The sequence below is a fragment of the Ascidiella aspersa genome, chromosome 6 (genome assembly GCF_963924565.1).
Source record: "Ascidiella aspersa chromosome 6, kaAscAspe10.2, whole genome shotgun sequence".
Lineage (NCBI taxonomy): Eukaryota > Metazoa > Chordata > Ascidiacea > Phlebobranchia > Ascidiidae > Ascidiella > Ascidiella aspersa.
In genome coordinates this window covers 6,245,127-6,266,852 of record NC_139452.1, presented here as the reverse complement: position 1 = coordinate 6,266,852, position 21,726 = coordinate 6,245,127, and the positions used below count along the sequence as shown (strand labels likewise).

General features: G+C 39.6%; 1 protein-coding gene across 1 annotated transcript; it reads right to left on the bottom strand.

The window, feature by feature from the left end:
• Positions 1 to 7,870: 7,870 nt before the first annotated feature.
• Positions 7,871 to 20,201, bottom strand: LOC146139376 (carboxy-terminal kinesin 2-like). Its single transcript, XM_083392414.1, has 15 exons — positions 20,184 to 20,201; positions 18,210 to 18,387; positions 17,904 to 17,993; positions 17,136 to 17,270; positions 16,661 to 16,788; positions 15,910 to 16,046; positions 14,941 to 15,147; positions 13,739 to 13,814; positions 13,044 to 13,166; positions 12,283 to 12,433; positions 11,702 to 11,820; positions 10,551 to 10,724; positions 9,680 to 9,818; positions 8,779 to 8,918; positions 7,871 to 8,160 (listed from the first exon to the last, which is right to left on the bottom strand). Exons 1-15 carry the CDS (start codon positions 20,199 to 20,201, stop codon positions 7,963 to 7,965), a joined length of 2,013 nt encoding a protein of 670 aa, XP_083248540.1. The 3' UTR covers positions 7,871 to 7,962.
• Between the last annotated feature and the right edge of the window lie 1,525 nt (positions 20,202 to 21,726).

Below are 21,726 nucleotides of genomic sequence, written 5' to 3'. Positions count from 1 at the left end.
TTATTATGCAACAATACAATAATTATCTTAATAAATGAAATGGTTCTTATAACTTGGTTTATTTATAAATATGTTACCTATATATTAGTTTAGTAAATTCCATTTTTAAATACAGTTATGCCTTGTTTCGCTAATAATATCTAGAGAGACATTTTAATAAAATTTTGCCGAAAGAACAATTGAAACAATGCCTGGCAGCAACAGTATATTGATTAATAATAATTACTATCTAATATACAAGTTTTAATTCCGCATAAATAGAAAATTATCCGTGAATTTATGCAACATACATTTTCACAAACATATAAAACTAGCCTTGTTATCCCTTCAGAACATTGCACAAAACCGTATCGATGTGGGTGCCCGATGGATGACGGACCCCTACTTCACCCAAACCCCAGAAACAACGCTTCCGTCATCCAATTGGGGGCCACAATACCCCCAGGGTGGGTGTGCGATGGGGTCCCGGACTGCGACGACCAAAGCGACGAGCTCTACTGCAGCTGCGACGGGGACCGGCTCCAGTGTGGGTGCAAGTTTCCAGCCCCAAAATGCTACGGGGGGGCAGGGTGCTACCCCAGGGGTGCAGCGTGCGATGGAGTCGAGAACTGTATGCTGGGAACCGATGAGCTTTACTGTAAAGAACAGTGGCTACCTTGCCCCTGTAACAATACAGAGGGTTGCGTCGACTCTAAGCTTATACCGCTTTCCACTTTTTGCGACGGCGTGCCGGATTGCGTAAACGGAACCGACGAAGCCGACTGTCCTTGTCCTGAAAGCTCCATACAATGCGCGATCACAGGACAGACTGCGGACCGCAGTTGCACCAAAAAATCGTTTTTCTGCGACGGCCAGAACAACTGCAATGCCTGGGAGGACGAGGCCGGGTGTTCTTGCTCGCCTAACCAGTTCCAGTGCGATTGCTTCGCCAACGCGACCAAGACGTGTCCAAACTATAATGGATGCCTCCCACAGTCGGAACGCTGCGACTCTTTCGACCAGTGCGGCGACGGCAGCGACGAAAGAGACTGCGTTTGCGCGTCCGATAAAATCGACTGTCCCTGGCAGGCGGGCACAGTCTGCGCGAAGGGCGTTCACTGTATATTCGCCAACGAAACATGCGACGGCTATTTGGACTGTCCGGGCGGGCTGGACGAGTTCAACTGCACCTGCCCGGGCGATAAATTTACCTGCGACTGCTACGGCCAACCTGGAAGCGCTTGGGACAACTGCAGAGGCTGCCTTGACCCAGCCTTGAGGTGCAACGGCCGTAACGACTGCTACGATTGGAGCGACGAGCAGAACTGCACATGTGGTGATGATCAGTTCGAATGTGCGTGCGGGAGAATGGGCCAGGACTGCGGCAATGGGCCCAAATGCATTCCCGGTGCCTGGGAGTGCGACTACGACAACGACTGTGCCGACGCCAGCGACGAAATGGAGTGCGCTTGCCCCTTCGAACAGCGTCGTTGCCCCTGCCCCTCACACAACCCAAACTGCACTTTAACCTGTATCGACTCCTTTAAAATGTGCGACGGGCTCAACGACTGCCCGCTTGCCACTGACGAACCTCCCTGTTGTAATGTTCCGGACAGGATCCAGTGCCCAGGATCGGAGAGGTGCATCAGCAAGTACTGGTTGTGCGACGGCGAGAACGACTGTGGGCGCTGGGAGGACGAGATTGGCTGCAAATGTACTGCAGGGTGGCTTCCTTGCGCCTGCTACGACCAGGACCCTAGCTCTTGCCCGGAAACAGCGAAAATCGGCTGTGTACTGGAGCCCAAGTTCTGCGACAGCATTAACGACTGCAGCGACTGGAGCGACGAGTCCAACTGCAGCCTGCCAGTTGGCACCTTTGCGTGTAAGTGTGTCGGAAGCCCAGCTGATACAGGCTGCCACCGAGCCTGGATTGATGCCCAGCCGGTGTGCGACGGCTTGAACGACTGCGGAGATTGGAGTGATGAAATCCCGTGCGACTGCTCACAACACCAGGCCCTTTGCGGGTGTACGGGGAATGAAAACCGAACGTGTGAGGGTCAGGGTCGCTGTATCGACCTTCAGAAACTGAGCGATGGCGTTAAAGACTGTTTAGACGGAAGCGACGAGCCGTGTGCCACCAGCTTGGTGCCCTGCTCGAGCTGCGTCGTACGGGTGTCAGTATGTAAAGGTGAAAACGCTACCAAAGCGTTTATGATGCAGCGCAAGTTGACTGGTGTGAACGCAACGTGCGTCACTGTACCACATACGAGTTCTAACTCATCTAAAACTGTCTGCATTTCGGGCTGTGATGACGAGGCATGCAAGACGCCCTTTCAATGCCTTGACGGCAGTTTTATTCCTCTGCGGGGATTTTGCGACCGCAAGAAGCACTGCCCGGACGGAAGTGACGAACTCCAACCCACAGTTTCCGGTTTCAAGTGCTTCGGGGCACACTCACCAGTCGCTTGCCTTCTCCCCCAAGCCAACTTGCTCGATAAAGTGGCGCAGTGCAAGGACAAGTCGGACTTGTGTAGCGCAAACTCCTGCTTTCGATGTTTCGACAACTCCACGACTGTCGGTCGATCGCAGGTTTGCGACGGAGTTGTGGACTGCGTCGACCTTTCGGACGAGTGCTTTTGCGAAGACGCGCGAAGCCTGGCGATTTGCGAGGACGTATTCGCTAATTTCACCTCGGAGTGCGAACTGGACGAGATGCCATGCGCCAATGACGTAAGCAACTGCTCCAAATTGGTTGACGTCATATGCAACGGGGTGGTTCAATGTGAAGGCGGAGCGGACGAGAGGCACTGTCAAGCCATGGAAGCAGTTGGGGAAGGCCGACTGGTAAACTGTAGTACAAAGTACGGGTCTGTTCAGGCAACGGAGTGCGACAAAAGACCAGAGTGCGACGACATGAGTGACGAGTGTTCAAACTGCCCGGAGCAACCAGCCTTCTGCACTGACCCCTGTCGCTTTCACTTCCGCATGGGCGAGCGCTACTGCGACGGCGAGCCGGACCCAGCTTGGCACTACATTGGGGCGCAATGTCCGCAAGGCTTCGACGAACGGGACTGCCCCACGAGGGTACCCTGTGACCCTGGGAAACCCCCTACAATAGACATCAAGCAGCTGTGTGATGGTAAGGTGGATTGCGAGAGAGGATCGGACGAGGCGGAGGATGCTTGCCCCGGGAGGTTTTACTGCTGGGGCGGGACGCCGCTTTCCGTTGACCGCAGCGCCGTGAAAGACGGACGCGCAGACTGCGCCGATGGGAGCGACGAGGCCGGAGTCTTCTCCTCCGTGTACGAAATGATCTCCAACGAGTTCCTGCGCGCCCTTCTTTGGATCATGGCCTTCATGGCCACAGCCGGCAATCTCATTGTGATCTTCACCGTTTGCAGGAAGCTGCGCAACACTAACTACAGCTCGCCCTTCACCAGTCTCAACCTGCTGCTTGTGCTCAACCTGGCAGCAGCCGACCTACTGCTGGGTGTTTACCTGGCCACGGTCGCCGCTTTTTCGCTGCGTTTTTCCGGCAGCTACTGGAGCAGCGACCGCGAGTGGCGACTGAGCGTAACTTGTTCCTTACTCGGCTTCCTCGTTGTCTTATCTAGCGAGGCTTCGATCCTTTTCATGTCGGTCACCACAACTTTACGCGTGATCACTCTGCGCAAACCCCTGAGAGTGTCCAACATCCGACAGCGCACAGCACTCCTGCTACTGGTATCAGTGTGGCTGGTATCTCTCGCGCTTGCAGCAGTTCCACTGCTTGACTTTGGCGGCGGCTACTTTACGTCTAGCGTATGGATGCCGAACCTCTTTACACGATCCGAAGTGCTCAGCAAATCCGAGTTGGGCGAGTTGGCGGCGCGTTTGAGTCGCCGAGTCAACGCTAGCCTGGATGTAAACTCGTGGTCGAGCGTGTTGCTGTACTTGCGGCACCACGGTCTCGCGGTTCGCGGCCAGTTCGGCTACTACGGCGAGAACAGCGTGTGCATGCCGCGCCTGTTCAGTAGCGCGCATGCCGACCAGTCGTGGCATTTTTCGACGGCGCTTCTCAGCCTCAACCTTCTCCTGTTCGTCTACATAGCGGTCGCCTACTTATACATCTATCGCAAAGGGCGCGCGCGCGTACAGTCGAGCGAGAACGACCGCAACGCAAAGCTGCAGAGCCGCATAGCGCGCCTCATCTTTACCGACTTCTGCTGCTGGGTGCCGGTCTGTGTGTTGAGCTACGTCCACCTCGGCGGCGTGCAAATGTCCGGCGTTGCTTATGCGGTCAGCGCAATCGTCCTGCTTCCCATTAACAGCGTGCTTAACCCACTTCTCTACTCGGCCACCGTCGAGCAGCTTTGCGTCAAGGCCTGTGGTGTTTTAAAGAACCACTCGCTTCCAAGGCTGAAGAACATCGACGCTGTTGCGCGGGGTAGCTCGAGAGCTGCGGTTGTGAACGCCAGGAGGCGCTCCACCATCAAAACCACCGCCGACCGGTGACATCACAGTAGTTTTGTGACGTCAACTTCGTTTTAAAGTGCAGTGGTCGAAATGAAACGCGTTTTCAGTTTGATTCGTGATTTTAATAGTTTTCGGTTGCTTTTTTGCCTCTTGTGTTTTTAGCGCTGAAACTTCGCCATAAAGACGTTGTTTTCACTCTGACGTATTTGTACATACAATATAATGTTGTACATACAATATAATGTAAATTCGCGTTGCCATTATAATTTGTACGATGTTTCAAAGCAATTATTATAATGAAAATAACTTAGTGTCAGTATAAAGCTGTAAGTTGCACAGTTTCATAATTGCCTGTTTTAAAAAACTCCACCCTATTGCAACATTGTGACAAATTGCTATTATGGAGCCAATACAAAACGAACAAACTGTTACACATTATTTGCATTACTTACACGCCAAATTTTCAGATGGCTGGGCTGGCGTCCTAGTTTTGATAGACTAGCACACATTTTAAATAATGAAAAGTATTTTAGGTGAGGCAATTTTATTAGTAGCCTTAAAGAATGTACAAAAACGCGAAATCAAAAAATAGGCATGACCGTTAAGACTTTTTCGGTAGAATGATCGCTTTGTTTGTGTGATTTTCACCGTTGTGATTCCTGCAAATAGATTATTATAAATGGTTATTTCAGATAGAGTTGAAACTCCTATCCACACTCGGGCACCCATTTACTTTTGAAGCCTAAAAGCCTTACCTCACACAAATATAATTAAATTACAAAAACCGACGACTATAGACTAGCCCTTCACAAATTGAAATGTGGGTGGTCTCGTTTTTTTATTGTTTTCGAGGACACAAGAAGCAAAACAGCAAAAAAGGGGCCTTCAATATAATACCGATGAAAAAATATATAAGATGAAAAGTATATGTCATAGTGTGTAGGACTACGGTCTTGTTTTAGTTGTGTGTAAGTTCAACAACTTTCAGTGTTGTAATGACTTAAGTCGTTGTCACTGTTTTCAAATGACTTAACTTGACATAAGTCTTTTGGACGAATGACTTGACATGGATTTAAGTTATTTTGTCAAATTACTTTGGATTAAACTAAGTGTTTTTCATTAAAAATTATCTCACGTTTTACACATTGAACACTTTTATTGCTGTGTATCGCGTTTGTGTTATTTTTTAGTTAAATTGTTGCTTATAATCGGACAAGTTTACCAATTTTAATAGTTTAACAGTTTACTTTTATGTCAATAATATGACTTGAAATTGACTTGCTCTCATAATTACTTCACTGGGTTGACTGACTTTTTTCGTTTCAAAATGACTTGATTAGAACACTAGTTTCTATTGCTAATTTTCACAGCAAAAATGAAAAAAGAAATTCCCGCACCTCGAATCTGATTTGTGGGGTGTCATATTTCTAGTAGTTGTTCTTTGTGGCTACAAGTTTTTCAGAAGTTGTTTACAAGGCGTTATTGGGCAGCGCGACGTTCGCAGGGGAAGTGTAATCCTCACAGCCGCATTGATCGTTGCAAAACGTAAACATTTACCTCTTACTCAGTAGAAATAAGCCTGTCTAGCGGCCATAACACAGCGTGACGTACGGTTCTTTGATTTTGCAACAAACACCGGCTTTTACACGGATACTCATTACTCGGGCGTAATTTTTTAGTGAAAGGAAGGCGAAAATCTTGGCACTAATGTATTTAAAGTCAAAATAGTTTCTATTTTGTATGCCCCTTTTTTTTTAGGTTTGAAATTTAAATTTAGGCCAAGCTTTTATTGAATCTTTCATGAAGTAAGTAATTTACCTAAAATTAAAACGCCTAGTTTACTTCGAATAGTTATGTTATCCTTGCATTTTAGCGTCGAACAAACGGTTTGTGGGGGCAGTGACTCTGAACCTGGTTGATAAAAAGTACAAAAAATATATCTATTGCTACAGTAAATTATGAGCTAGGGTGATCCGAATTCCGCATACGCATACAAACGAGCCAGGAAGATACAGTTATTGAGAAACAATCCGCTGGTGAAAAATTGTATTACCAACCAAGTATGATGTTTGTACACGAGACTTTTATGATAAACAAACGCACATATAGTGAAGGGTTCTTTTCAGAAACCAACTTTTTCAATAAAAAATACATTTTGCCCGGGCTTTATTGTGATTATTTTCAAAAAGGTTGTTGCCAAAATCGTAAAGGGAAAAAAATAAGCTGAAATTAATTTTTAAACAGAATATGCTTTAATTCACTCATTTAATCAAAAACAACTGAAGTACAAATGAAAGGCGCCAAATTGCGACCTTTGAATAAAAGACTGTAAATTGAGAACGGCGGCGTTAAGTAACAAATAAAACATTTTTTTAGACTTTAAATTTTTGACGATCTAGACCAGATGATGGCAGGGAAAATTACAACAATCTAAGTAACTAGACTAAAATGATTTATCGCAAACAGAGCAGTTACCTTGGCAGTGGAGGGAGATAACAAAGTAACGAGGGCAGTTTGGCGTATACAAAACATCATGCCTATTAACAGCTAAGTAAAAACGATTAACATATCAGAATTATCCAGCGAAGATGAATTTTTAATGTTTCGTTAAGGTTTCTTGTGAGCTTTAAAATCTATCAAAGCTCAAAAAACGTCAAATTTCTAAAAAAGGGCGTAAGGTCATTGAGCTGTGCACACCCGTTGGCGCACTAGCCGTCATGACAGTAGCAAATGGAAATGCAGTTCATCAACATAACAAAAATGAACACGAAAACGCAAAATGCAGTCGGACACCAACTACAACTCTACTATCGGCCGCTTTAACAAAAAACAGCCGTGATCAAGGCAACATTATTTTGCTGCATTTCTCTGGGAGCAAGGGTCTTCCAGATGGATATCTGTTGAAGAAAAATGTCGCTGAAAGCCAAAAGAGCGTGAAAAGTTCCCGAAGATATGATCAAAAGTCTCCAGGGCAGATTGCACTAATCCTTGATCAACTTCCAAGAACATCTGAAGACAGTTCAATAACAGATGTTTGCAGAAGAGACGTTGGTAAGAAACTTTCTCTCGAAAAAAACGCTTTCTAGATTTCAAGAAACTGTTTTTTGAAACAGCGGTTCTAAAGAAATACTTAAAAAAAGTTCCAAAAGATTAATTATTTGTCGTAAAAGGTCAGCGGCGGGATGTCTCGGCGTTGATAAGAAACTGTCTATCGAAGAAAAGCTTTTAAGATTTCAATAAACTCTCTTCTGAAACAACAGTTCAGAAGAAACAGTCTTCTTAAAGAAGTACTTGAAAAGTTAAAATTTTCTGTCAGAAAGGTCAGGGGCGGGATGTCTCAACGTGGGTAAGAATTGTCTCTCGAAGAAACGGTTTCAAGATTTTAAGAAACTGTCTTGTAAAACAGCAGTTCTGACGCAACAGTCTTTCTCAAGAAATTCTTGAAAAGTCCCCAGAGGTTTTTGAGTCAGATGGGGGTCGATCGAGATTCCAACATCACCAGACATAAGCCGGCGTGCCAAAGTTTCTCTAGAACTTGATGACCTTCTGTGCGGTGCCGATGTTGCACTTGTTCACTGTGGTGGCGAATCGCAGTGTGTTGATGGTTTCACCGGTGGCGCGGCGAACCGGGTTGACATTGACCAGCATCAGGGTTTTGCTGTTGCCTCCCAGACAGTCCATCAATAGAAAGGTGAGTTTTGAGTTGCGGAATGGAACGTGCTTGTCCTACGCGGAAATATGTTGTTAGCTTAGCTTACATTCATACCAAAGTACGTCATTTTTTAAAAGCTATGTAGTATGTCTGCAATCCTGCGCGTCGAGGAAATGTAGTTATTTATATAGGTTACTAAGGTGGAACTATATAAAGACAAATTGTATTGATTTGCGACAAGCTTTCGCATAACCGTGCTTCATCAGGTTGAAGTACCAATTGCTAAAGCCACCTGATTACCTTATTTAGAATTAAACAAATACGACCATTTATAAATATTAGAACGTGCTACTAGCGCGGAAATATGTTTTTAGTTATGCTTACATACCGAAGTACGCACTTTGCACATAGAGCCTTTATGTACTAAGGGTAGATTTCTTGGTAGTTCAAGATTGCTTTGTATATAATAACAAATATCAATGCTACATAATATATTAGGGGGTGTATTTATAGGATATTTCGGGACCCTTAAGGTTTTTAGGTTTAGTATTGGTGACGACGGAGAAACTTTAGATGACCTAAACATCTATTTAATGACCAACACAAAATTGCGATTTCAGTTGCACAAACAAATTTATTTTGACAGACAAGTTTCAACAGTGTGAAGGCAGCACACAAAATGCATTGCTCACCTTATTAGCGAGGGCCGAAATGACGTTGCTGAGCTCGGAAAGAGATCCGTTGATTTTTTGGGCCTCCTTCAATCTCGTTCCGGATGACCCGGTTTCGCCTATTCTCTCCGATCCGGCGAGATCGATAAGGTTGAGCGAAGCTGGAAGAAAAAATATGACGTTGTGATATGCCGAGTTGGACTGACTTCAGTCAAAAAACTATAGCCGAGTCCGACTCCGGCCAAATGTTTGATTTCCTCGAGTCCGGCTCCGTCTCTAAGCCTGTATTCCGTCTATTTACGTAAATACGGTAGATATTCCACCTTTACAATTTACAGTTGGGGCCATATCAGTTTCACAGTACTGCGCATACGCACATCGGACTCGGTATTCGGCTGGACTTATGTGGTCTTACTAGAGTCCCGACTCCGACTCCGGAGCCTTGCGGACGAGGTTGACAAATGCAATAAAAATCCGGTTTCCATGTTTGTAAAAAGTTGAGCAATTAAACCAAATATAATAAACATAATTAAGTTGTGACTAAATATGTCAGAAACGTCACCTGATAGTAAAGTGTTTCACAGTGCAAATCTGGGCGCTGGTCTACAATCCTATCACATTTTCGTCCGGGGGTTTATATAGCCAACAATATTTGGGTAAGGGTGCGAGTTCCAGTTTGGGTTGGGGTGGGTCAAGTATTAATTATTATATTTATTTCCCCGTATTGATTTATTTCGTGCAATTTCAATTTTGACTTCCAGCCAGGGGTCCAGGGACACTTAGAGGGACAAGTTATTTCATCGACGGCAACAGTTAACACTTCTATGGTCACGTTACGTTTAAATGTTTAAAAAAAAGTAAACAATACTATTTTCGTATAAAATGCGCCACTAACAAGCGTAGATAGATGGTGCCAACTCACATTCTACTTCCTCGCCGGTCGCTTCGTTGCTTGCCTCAATCCTTAGGATGAACACAGAGTGTGATCGCGATGATCGCTCGTTTGCGTTTGTTGACGCGGTGGCGCGCTTCTGCTGGGCTCGAGCCAACAACTTGCGAATCTGTGAAGTTTTTATAAGTGTTAGTAAGGTTTTTATAAGTGTTATAATTAGCGCGATTATTCTTCGACTTTCAGTTTAAAATTTATTTTAATTTATGCTGATTGATTCACAACTATGCCATTTTCTATTTTGATAATATGCTAGTCTACGTATGCACGATTTAAAAGGTATAGTTTAGTTATGCTAACATAGCAGTTTTATTTGTACCCTTTTGCGACTTTTTTCTTTAAAAAGTCAGAATTTACCGAGCCAATGTAAACACGACCAAAAGTCGATGGATTTGCGTGTCAAATTGACTCAAATAATTTTGAGCCTATATAAAACTCGTAGTTTTGTTTGTTTGTGGCATAAAGTAGTCATTTCAAGATTATTTTTTTTGCAAACTTGGTACAAAATATTTTCAAATTTATTTTTTTTACTTCTTTTTTTAGGTTAAAGTCATTATTAAAAAACGCTTTGATCGATATAGTATCCTTGAGATCAGGTTTATTAATGATTAGGCAATAAATAGGTCTTTCGACATTATTGAATTGCCCGGTTTAATCCATATATTAGCAACTCAGGTTGTCCTCATTTTCTGCAACTTTTCAGCCGGACGTATGTAACTCAAAACTAAAAAAATGTCTTTTTTTATCAGCAAGACTTAAAAATACTATAGTGACAAGGTTGCAGGCGTCCGCACACACAACACTTATATCAAGCCACAAAACAGTTACAACACCCGACATGTACCTCGGCAAAGTTGCTGACAGGGTGGCTGGTGAGGTTCTTCACCCACACTCCGTTCAACTTGTTCTTCTTCGCAACTGTTTTGATCTCGAGCTTAAGGTTAGGGTCGTTCTTCGTCTCCAACAAATTCTGCAGCGTCTCGCGGTAAATCTCCACCTGCTGGACCGCCAGCTTGTACTGCGGGAAAGAAAGGAAAGCATAACATTGAGGATTTGCCAAAGATTTTTTTTTTACTTTAGGCGCAAATATTAGGATTGAATCAAAACAACTGTAAATAGCGCAGGAATGAACTAAACTGCCTGAAAATTTACTTAAATACAGCATTGTTTAAAGCACATCAAGTTAAACAACGCTACAAACATTGTACTGCGTGGAAAGAAGGCAAAGCATATAGTGTTAGGGTTTTGTCGTACACTTTCAGTTTGGTACGATACCGATACTATTTGGCCAGATTTAACACCAAGTAATGTCATTCGACATTACTATGGTTATAAGCATAAAATTGTTGACTTTGAAAAGCAAAGGGCATTTAATTCAGGTCATAATTTACTTTATGAAGTTTAGTAACCGTCCATTGTAGTTTATTTTTTTTAACTAATTGAGGTTCCCAGGTATATAAAAGATAGTAGCCACGGGCGTAACTTTTAGATGAATTTCGAATAGGATAGCTACACGTTTCCACCAGGGCTTTAAACTGTTACCGACAATACTGAATAGAAACGGATTTAGGTTTCAAAACAATAATATCGGATAACCCGGGCTGGAGACAAAATACAGTGCAGAGAGGTTTACGCGAGACGTAATGACTCCTGCAATATAACCCCAGATTTTCGGGTGCTGCATGGAGCATGGTATTGAGATGTATTACTCGTTTATTAGATAAAAGGTAAATAAATTTCGGGAAAGCAAGAGCATAAAAAAATAATAGAATAGAAAAATGGAGTTAGTGGTAGACCCGTTAAATAACGCATGGCGTGTTATAAATGCTCGGAATTTTGGTATTTTTGCATGGCGTTAAAAACATTTTATATAGGGTAGCAGCCATGAATACCCGTTACTCGGCTCAACAAATAACGGTAGCTGAAAGAACGAAAATCACCGTCCTGGTGTTAACAAATAAAAACAATAAAACATCAAAGGCGTGAAGAACTTACGTTCCAGCCGAACTTCTTAAGTTCTTCGCATTGCTTGAAGATAAGCCGCATCGATCTTGGAATTATTCCGTCGTGCTCGGGGTCCGGCTGGTCGGGACCCTCCATTGTGTACGTCTTACCTGCATTATGACGTAACACTCGCCCATTATAATCGATTAGAAAATATTGCTGGACTTACATTGAATTAATTATGATACTGTGGTTTTGCACACATTGATGGGAATTGATTAACCTTTTTAAGCGTATTCCGATATAACTGGAAAATCATTTTAAAAGAGCAACTAACTACTAATTAAGGGCTGCTTTTTTGTTTTGAGTGTTTCGTTGTAATTGCAAAAGTGATTTTTCACATGGTAACAGCTATCTAGACAGCGCCGTAGATTCAACGTCTTGTTAAGCAGAAACAAAAGTGCAGCTCATACATGATAATATGTAAATGCCAAAACGTATGATGGAAATGGAATGCAAATTTGACCACAACAAGTATACATTGTAATTAGAGAGACAGCGAAACAATTTACAAGATGAAACTAAAAACTGTCGCATATAGCGAAATTAACATCAAAAAATCGACTCCGCACCTGCGCCGGTTTGTCCGTAGGCGAAGATGCACACGTTGTATCCATCAAGGGCACTCTGTACAAGTTGAGCCACATCGGTGAAGACATCAACCTGCGACGCTCCTGGTTCGAACACGCGGTCGAAAGTGAACGGGAGAGATTTGCTCGCGTCCTGCGCAAAAATATTAAGCTGGTGACGATTGTTTAGGTTTCAACATTTAAGAGCAGTGGTTAGTGAACTGTTTCTGATCGCGTATTACTTATTGGCTTTTGGCAATTACGTACCAATAGGATTTAATGAACCATATTTCTGAAATTAACTTATATTCATTATAACCGGGATTCCATACAATTTTCTAAAAAAAATCAAAGATATTAATTAATAATATTTTTTTTATTTTTTTTTTATTTTGAAGATCTAAACGACGTTTTTTTAAATGTAAAATGTTAAATTAAACAAAACAGTACAAATGCCATGGTCGACACAATATAAATATTTGAAAGTTTGTTTCTTAACCTCACTTACTTTACACATAACTTGAAAACGCACATAAAATATTTATTTTGAAAAAATATAGGGTTTTTCAAAGACATTTCAATACACAAAAAACACATTCAAAGGCTTCTAAAGATTCAAAGCCAATGTGGTAACCCTGTATAACACACAAAAACCTCGCTACCAGCGCTAGCCGCAGATTTAATATAGGTGGATTCAACGAGGCAAAAGGGAATGGAGCGTACAACGACAACAACATTCCGATGAAATCGGAGCGAGAACTCACGTTTGTGATGTTCAGGGACTTTCCCTTCTTTCCTCCCGAAAAGGCAATATGCTCCATTTCTCCATGTTCCACTTTTTCCTTGGCGAGCATGGGACGCACTCGGCAGAATACACGGATGTTGCCCTGGCAACAGAGAAATTACGTCAGGAGCAGTTTTCCTATTTCAACCCTCCAAGCAGGGGTGCTTCAAATGAGGTGGAGTCGTTAAATGAGTATACTTCAAATCTTAGGGTATAATTTTAAATTTAATTAAATTAAAAACAGTATGCTTTGGCGCTCTGTGCTTAAAAGAACCTAGATTTAATCTCAGTAACACATGCGCATGAGTTCGACCAAAACAGCAGGTTTTTTTGATCAGCGACTTCTTGATCCTATCCTTGTTGTTTTTTTAATATCATCTCTAACAAGTTTTAGGCCGTTGGAGGACGCGCAAGAAAAACTATTTCAGGGTTTAAAAAAGTTTCGACCTCTGCATAAAGGAAAATTTTGCGGCGGATTTAAACCCCAACCAAAGTGTCTGTTTGCTTCACTGCGCAACAGAAAAAGTTCATTCATTTATTTATAATAGAAAAAAGTTGCCCCTTTTAATTCAAAATGCTTCATGGTTAAGTTATCAACAGTTTAATCTTTATTAAATTTATAATAAAAAATAAGCATAATCCTAGACTAGTTTCGAGTTAACAACGATGAATTACCTTGAGTTCTTGCACGTCGTTCAGTAGCTGTCTTCTCTCGACTTCCTTTTCGTTCAGTTCTGCCTCCAAACGTTCACTTAGGGCTTTGTATTCCCGCAGGCTTTTGGCGAGGCGAGCGTTCTCTTCCTGTGGGTTTAAACGAGAATGTGGGGGTCAGAATCAGTGGCGTATCCACTAACCAATGGGGTCGGCCCACCCCTTTTTGTGAGTGATTTATCGTTTTTTGATCGTTTTTGTCAGGGTTTAACTTAACGTCCAAAACGGCAACGTTTTTAATGTAATTGGGTCGCGCGTCTAAAGCTAATGCGAAGCCAAAATCCAAATTCAGTTTTTCGTCTCTTTGTTTGTACAAGGGTCGATTGTAAACGCAGAATATTTTTTCTCTTTTTTCGTTCAGGATGGCTGATCAGCAAGTGTGTATTCTACAATTGACAACGCTAAATCCAACCTTCTATCTTTTATTAATAGGGAAATTCCCTAAGTAAAAACAAATTCGGCACCCCCCCCTTTTTGGATTTCTGGATACGCCCCTGGTAAGAATTGGAAAGTCAAGTGTACGGAAACGTTTAGGATGACCGGCGTGCTAAAATATCTATGTATGCGCTAAATAAATTGCCCTTTATGTACTCTAACTGAGTAAAGGTAACGGTGGAATAAACTTTTAAAAGGTGAAATATAACGTGACGTGATTGTTATAATTTTGGTTTTTAGGGTGATAAGAAACTCAATTGTGTTCCACTGCGAATTGCGATTGCTTCGCAGTAAAAAATGCCCCCCAATCAATTGTATTGTATCGCATATCAATTTTAACATAAAAATTGATATGTATTATGTCGATTGTTTTGTGTATAGTAAAAATCGCAAAATGGTAATTTACCATCAGGTTTCAAAATAAAAAGTACAACTTACAACCTGGATTGATCACATGATATTCAAAAAGGAAGTTTAATGTAACACAAAAATTAACCTTCAAAAACTTTATTTTTAAGGTGTTAAGAAAGGGAGAATTTTCTTAATTGTGTTTCACTGTGATTGTTTGCCAGTAAAAATGTCGCCAATCAATTGTTTTGTATATTACTTTTATCACAAAAATTAAAACGTATTAATTCGAATGTTCGTAAATACTGAAAATCGCAAAATTGGAGTTTAACATCAGGGTTTAAAAGTACTAGATATTACAACTTACAGCCTGGGTTGATAACATGATATTCAAAAGAAATCTAACATCTAAATATAAATTTAGAAATGTAACACAAAATCTAACCTTCAACTCATCGATGCTTTTAGTTTGCTTGTGGATGGTCTCGTCATTCGCGAGGTTGTCCCTCCTGAGTTGTCTGCATTGGAGATCCAGCTCGTCCAAGTTTCCTTGCAGACTTCGGTTCTGCCTCGCCAAGTCCTGCTTTTCACTGCCAGGGAAAAGAAACGAAAAACAAATTGCGCAAATCGCACAACAACGACACCCTTTTAACTTTGCAAAGCAAATTTTAAACGGAGATGTGATAGATTGATACTTTATGAGTTTTCGGCGCTGATTCTGAAAATTCCCTTATTTTTTTAGCACATATGGTTTTTGAAATATTCGAATTTTAATTTTTGCAATGTATTGCTGTATTATTAATACAGGAACATTGCGCACTGTGACATAATCCAATAATAATGTGACTCTTAACATCATTTTATCTGTTTTTTCACTGATATATCTAGAAAAACAATAAAACGAAATACTCACATTCTCGTTTACAAAAAGTGAAATTTGTTGACCAGTGTTATTGTCTTTCCATTTTTTGTTTTAAAAAATAAGCTTAAAATTTAGTATTTTTTTCTTCTATTTAGTCGTAAAAATTTAGGAATGCCGTTTTTCCTGCGCTAAACGTATTTTTCTGCGAGCAGGCTTTTGGGTAGGGATGTACGATCTTCGACATTTTATTCCGACACCCAAAAATTTGGATATAAAGTACCGCAATCCGATCTGATGGCAAATGACGTCATTATATACTATGCTCAAACAGGCAAACTTGATGATATTACAACGTTGCAAGGATATTTTATTAAAATTTAAAAAAAATATTTGCCGGAAAAGTAATTTTACAAATCTATTTTTTTATATTTTCACGATCGTATTTTTTTTTTCGATTTTTTAAATTTGAGAAATTTCACGTCAAACCCACAGTTCTTTGTTCCGCAGATCCATCTCAACGTTGCGTTTTGCAAGCTCAGTGTCCTGCAGCCGCTGTTGGATGCCGCTGAGGTCGCTCGAAAGAGCTGTCTTTTCCACCGCGATGATGTTCTTCTCGCTTTCAAGCGCCTGCGAAAAGCACAGGAACCATCTTAACAGAAAACCTTCGTTTGGCAGCCCACTATATGCTTGCTCTCACTTCTCAGTGAGCATTACAATGCTTAAATGCTAATGGGTGTGTATTTTTTTCATATTTTAGATGATAATTGTAATTAAAGGACGTCGAAAAAAAAATACAGTTACATCAAAAAAGGGAAAAATGGCGACATGCTACGCGTTTTTTGAAAACGTAAAAAGTCTGCTAAAATAATAAAATGGTGTCTCAATAAGGTTCCACTACGATTATTTCCCAGTAAAAATTGTCCCCAACCAATCGTGTACCGCAGGGTTTGGAATTGCACAGAAAACAAAATATGTATACAGGATCGAACTAATTATTAGATCGATTAATCGTAAATACTCTTGTGAAAGTTTTCCAGACTCTTCCGTTACATTGTATCGCTAGATAGAATATGCTACAATGCTTAGCATTTAACGCAAACAGCTTGTTCAGAAAAAAATGCATAGAAAACATGTAAAGACAGATAGAAAAGAAGAATATATTATTTAGGTTAACTTTTTAATTTACAATTACTAAAATTCAATTGTTATTACTATTTTTCAAAAAGTATTTTTTTGAATACCTTCAATCTCGATAGGATGTTATCCATAACGTCTTCCTTCTTTTTCGAAGCTGCAAGTTCACCTTTCAAATCGTCAAGTTGGCCGCGAAGATCCCATGGGGCCCGTTTGGATTTCTTCTTTGTGCCAACTAAACAGAAAAAATAAATGTTCAGAAAAATTTGAACAGTTTTTATAAAACGTTTGCAAGTTGTGGTGTCCAACATAGCATTTCGTCTTAGTGGTTTAACAATAGTTTATTGATAATTATATTTATATATGTAGACTATTGACAATTATTTGTCAATACGATGTCTGATACTCTGTATTTTACTTCGATCACCGGCAATCTAGCATAAAAATAAAAATCGTGAGTAAATAACACCCACGACTATACGTATGGTTTATTTTACACTTTCTTTGATAAAATAGTTGCAGCCAGCAAAATCGTTAACAAAAATCTGTTTGTAAGTATTATGTTGTATGGGGCAATCATACCGCCTTCTCCAGATCCGCGAGAGCTTATTGAGCTGTTCACTGACGAGTTTGCACTTCTGGGTGCAGACTGGGCGACTTTCCTGGGGGCAGTTCGCGGTACTGGGGCAGCCACAGCTCGGTTGCGCGATGGTGCAGCTGAAAATATCAAACTTGTTGTTATTTCTTAAAGCAGTGCTTCTTAAACTTTTTATTTGTTCACCCCTAGCATCTATCTGGAATCTCGTCTATATATAACAGCACAAAATGACTTGGGTTGTTTCGATTTTTGTTGAGATCAACTAAGCAAAGTTTTACCATTGCAAATGTACAATTTCTCCCGAGTCAAGAGATATAAAGCTACAAAAGCACAAAACACAGTCACCAAGTTTAGAAAAACACTGGATCCATTTCTGACGGTTCGCCCTTATTCACCCCTTTTGGTTGGTTCACCCCTGCAAAAATTTGATTCACCCAGGGGTGAATCATTCACCTGATTCAGAAACACTTTCTTAAAGCATTACAGAAAATCGTAAGCTGTAATTTATGTTAGCCATAAAATATGCTAGCAGCAAATCTAAGTGTTAGGTCAAGTGGAATTTTTTTTTTTTTACTTATAATAATAAACTAAGTTACATTTTTTTATTAGATTAGTTAACTTTTATTAGTCTGGAGTGATACATCTAGGCCATTTTTTCGACAAAAAGCTTGATAAACAATACAATTAATGTTTCTATTATTTTCTATTAATTAATATTTCGATTAAAACTGTTCATTAAACAATAAATTTACCAGTGGCTGACTTGTTGGCAGCATTTCTCCCAGTGTTTACCCTTGACTGAACAAGTGGTTTCCTTACAACAGGCGCTGGTTTTGGTGGCACTGAACAGGAAAATAAATTAGGCAAAAACCATAAAAGCAACAAGAAATTTGTTTCCAAACAAAAAACATTTGCTGAATTTTGTTTATGTTTACCAGAGATACAATAAAAAAATTGGGAAAAATATATTCACATTAATAATTTACATCCCATTTACCAAAAAATTATAAAAACAGTTTAAAATTAAAAGCCAATCTTTACTTTAGGATGACATTTACCTGGTGCAGTTCTACAGAGATTGGATTTTGTTGTTAAAACTTTTTTGCGGCTAATCTTCAAGGCATTGGAGACACTTCGCCTGGCAGCTTTTTGTTTCAAGTTGGTTACTCTTGGCTCCTGGCGAAAGCGCTTTGGCTCCGGATTTCCAGGCAAATGATCTTCCGACTTGCGTTTCGACTAAAGGATCATTTCGTTTGATTTAGGAAATTCAAATTTTTTAACCACTTCTCAAATATAGCCTACTTAGTAATTACGGATATTTTGCAAATCAGAAATCATAATACAATTTTTAAAAGTTGCAATCTCCTAATAAAAAAATGCAGGTCACCAAAACCTAAAAAATGATTATAGAGCATTATAATTTTTTAGTTAAAATATCTATGCTACAGCTATGTAAAAAGTTGTACATTTCAATTGAGCCTATAACACTTTAAAGGTGCACAAATTAAAACTAGCTTGCTAAGACACAAACTGTATAATTATCTATTATTACAAAATAATAAAATAAAACTACATGTTGTGGTGGAACTTATCGATTCCGGTCAATTTTAAACTTATCCAACAAGATTAAACAACTGAATTACAGCCACACAGAATAAGGTGGAAAACTAAATTTGTAAATATTAGTCATTTTAAATACACATAGACCTACCCGACATTTTGTATATGAAGTACGACCATCAAATCCGACGTCAATTCTTTCAAACCTTTTTTAACTGAGATCAAATAATATGATAATTTTATAAAGCGTTTAAAAAATATAACGACACAAAAAGGAGAAATGTTAACCAAGGTACATTGGCCCTAATAAAAAAAAATACACCTGGTATCGAGTATCGTCTCCGATCCGATATTATCGGACAACCATCTCCTTAATAATGAAAATCTTTTTAATATCCAACTCATAAATCGTTAGTTTTAATTGAATGTACATTTTTAATTATCGAATAAAAATAAAAATAAATCGTGTTTTCTTTTTTTCGCGCCACTTTGTTATTGCTTTGCGTAGGGCGAAGGTTTTTGGACCTAAAAATTAAGAAATTTTGACCTGAAAAATTAAATTTTTGACAAATTTTGACCTAAAAATAATTTATTTTGACAAAATTTTGACCTGTTAGAAATAAATTAATTTAAATAATCTAGGAGTCGTTATTCACACATTTTTTATAACGTAAATTGGTCTAATGAAGATATAATACGGTTGAAAAGACTTTGAATATAAGTCAAAACTAATTTTTTTTGATAAAATTTAACGATAAATTAAAAAAAAACTACGACCAATTTAATAAAGCTGACCATAGTTTTTTTTTAATTTTGTTAACGGTTTATGTGCATTTTTATTCGAATTTTGATAAAAAATATTTGACAAATTTTGACCTAACGTGTAAATTTTGACAAAATTTGAAAAAGTCAAAAAATATTCGCCCTTATTAGTGTACTGTATGAAATGTACATCAGTGGTGGAGATAGACCTGATCGGTTTGGAGGGGCAGTTCGGTCCTTGAAACATGAGTTAGATAATAACGTAATAAAATAAAACTTTACAGTCGTTTTAGGGCAAAGGCCCCTCCAAGGTGCAGTATTGAAGTTCCAAGGGTAAATTTTGGATTTTTTTCATCATTTGTGGTTGTAATATAGGACTACTCGTTGTTACCCAAAACCTGTTCAGGTATAATAATTTTTTTAGTCTAGTGTTCATTTGCACTAAAATGTAATTGTTAGTTACCGTACATTAGAAGTACGGTAGCCTACAACAATTCTATGAGCAGTCTCGATTAATTTTCATTTTTCCTCTAATTCAATGCAAACCTTCTACAGGCTTAATCTGTTACACTTTTGACTGTTTGTCGTCTAATTTTGGTTCCATTGTACATTTATGGCTATTGTTAAAAAATAATCGTATAAAATGTGGCGCAGACTATCACTCCCAAAATTTACAAAGTGAGTAGAATAATGATCCGAGATCCGGTTACCAGGTGTGGCACCTTCATTTCAATCAGTGCTTCTCAACCTTTTTTCGCGGCGACCCAAATATTAAGATTTAATTAATTATGACGAGTAAGCTTTGGCGACCCAATTGTTTTTTCTTGTTAGCGAAATAAAAACTAGGTTCATGTAAGCGAAGAAAAATTAGGCATTAGCATAAAGAACTTAGGCATTAGCATAAACAAACAGCGACCCATAGGTTGAGAAGCACTGATTTAAATGTAAATTAACCCTATAGAAATGGCGGGCACGTCGATTGACGAAAACCATACATGACAACGCAGGCTGAAAAACTTCTATTAAACCCTGCAGATAAATCGCGTGGTGAATTCCGTTGTGAGCTTTCGCGTTAAATATTTACCTTGCTTCTCTCCGACAAAGACAGTTGAATAACCGAATCGATTTCTCACAAAAAATGAGTTTTACGACAAGTTGTATGTGAAACTCCGGTCGCGTTTGCCCGCTGAAAACTTTTTACAGCCCACTCATACGGCTACCTACCTTGGCAGATGCAGTCAAGGTGAAAACGGTAGCATTGCAGCAAAACTATAAATACTACCTTAAACAAATCAGAGTAAGACGTAGGCTAATAAGAATCTCAAAGCCCATACAGAAGTATAGGTATCATTTTGAACGTTTCGAATAACTCTTTATTCATTTTCAACTCACGCGTTTTTGTTTTTTGGTGTAAGGAATACTACAAAGTTTAACATTTTTTTCTTGAGGACAGTAGGTTAGATTATACTTGATAGATTTATCGTTGTCTAATTCGGACGCCAATTTTACCGTGCTTTACATTCTGATAGAGAAAAAAAATGCTTTAATTTAAATTGGTTGAAGGCTAGGTTAAATTTTAGTTAAATTTCTAGGTTTCGCAAATTCCGTAATTCTGATTCCAGCTTAATTTGGGGGTAAACTGAAAGGCTCTAATTTTATTTCCAACATATTACGAAAAGCTGAAAAAGTTTAACGAATATGACAAATTCTGAAGACGTTTTAAGCCTATGTTTACAATCCTTTTTTCTAGTCTAATTGCCCTGCGCTTATAGAATTACTAAAGCTAATAGGCCTACATATGTGGATAATGAAATAAATCATACGAACGTTTTAGAAATACAGATTATGTGAATAAGGGCAGAAATCATAGATAACATTTAAACTGGAATAACATATGTTGGTTTTATTTTTTATACGAAAAAAAAACATCGTGTTGCCAATCAAAAATAGCCTTTTTGTTAAAATAAAGTTTTTTATAAACGCGTCCTGAAGGCAATGTTGAAAACTAAACACTTGCTGAAAGTTATTTTTACTGGGTGTCGAAATTCGAAATTGGCACCTATGGGCTACAGCTGAGCACACGTAGAATCAACATGACTACACTTAAGTATACCTGATCGCTTAACGTGATGAATTTCACCAGTATGCCTACTACCAAAAAAATAACTAAAATCCAATGGAAAATTTTAATTGTCAAAACCTTGTTAATTTTGTAATGATTACAATTAAGAAACGTAGTGTAAAATTCCAAAT

Coding starts and splice junctions, on each gene's coding strand:
- LOC146139376 (XM_083392414.1), bottom strand. Junction 16,789..17,135: donor TCGCGGATCTGGAGAAGGCG/GTATGATTGCCC, acceptor TTTTCTGTTTAG/TTGGCACAAAGAAGAAATCC. Junction 13,167..13,738: donor ACGACGTGCAAGAACTCAAG/GTAATTCATCGT, acceptor CTCTGTTGCCAG/GGCAACATCCGTGTATTCTG.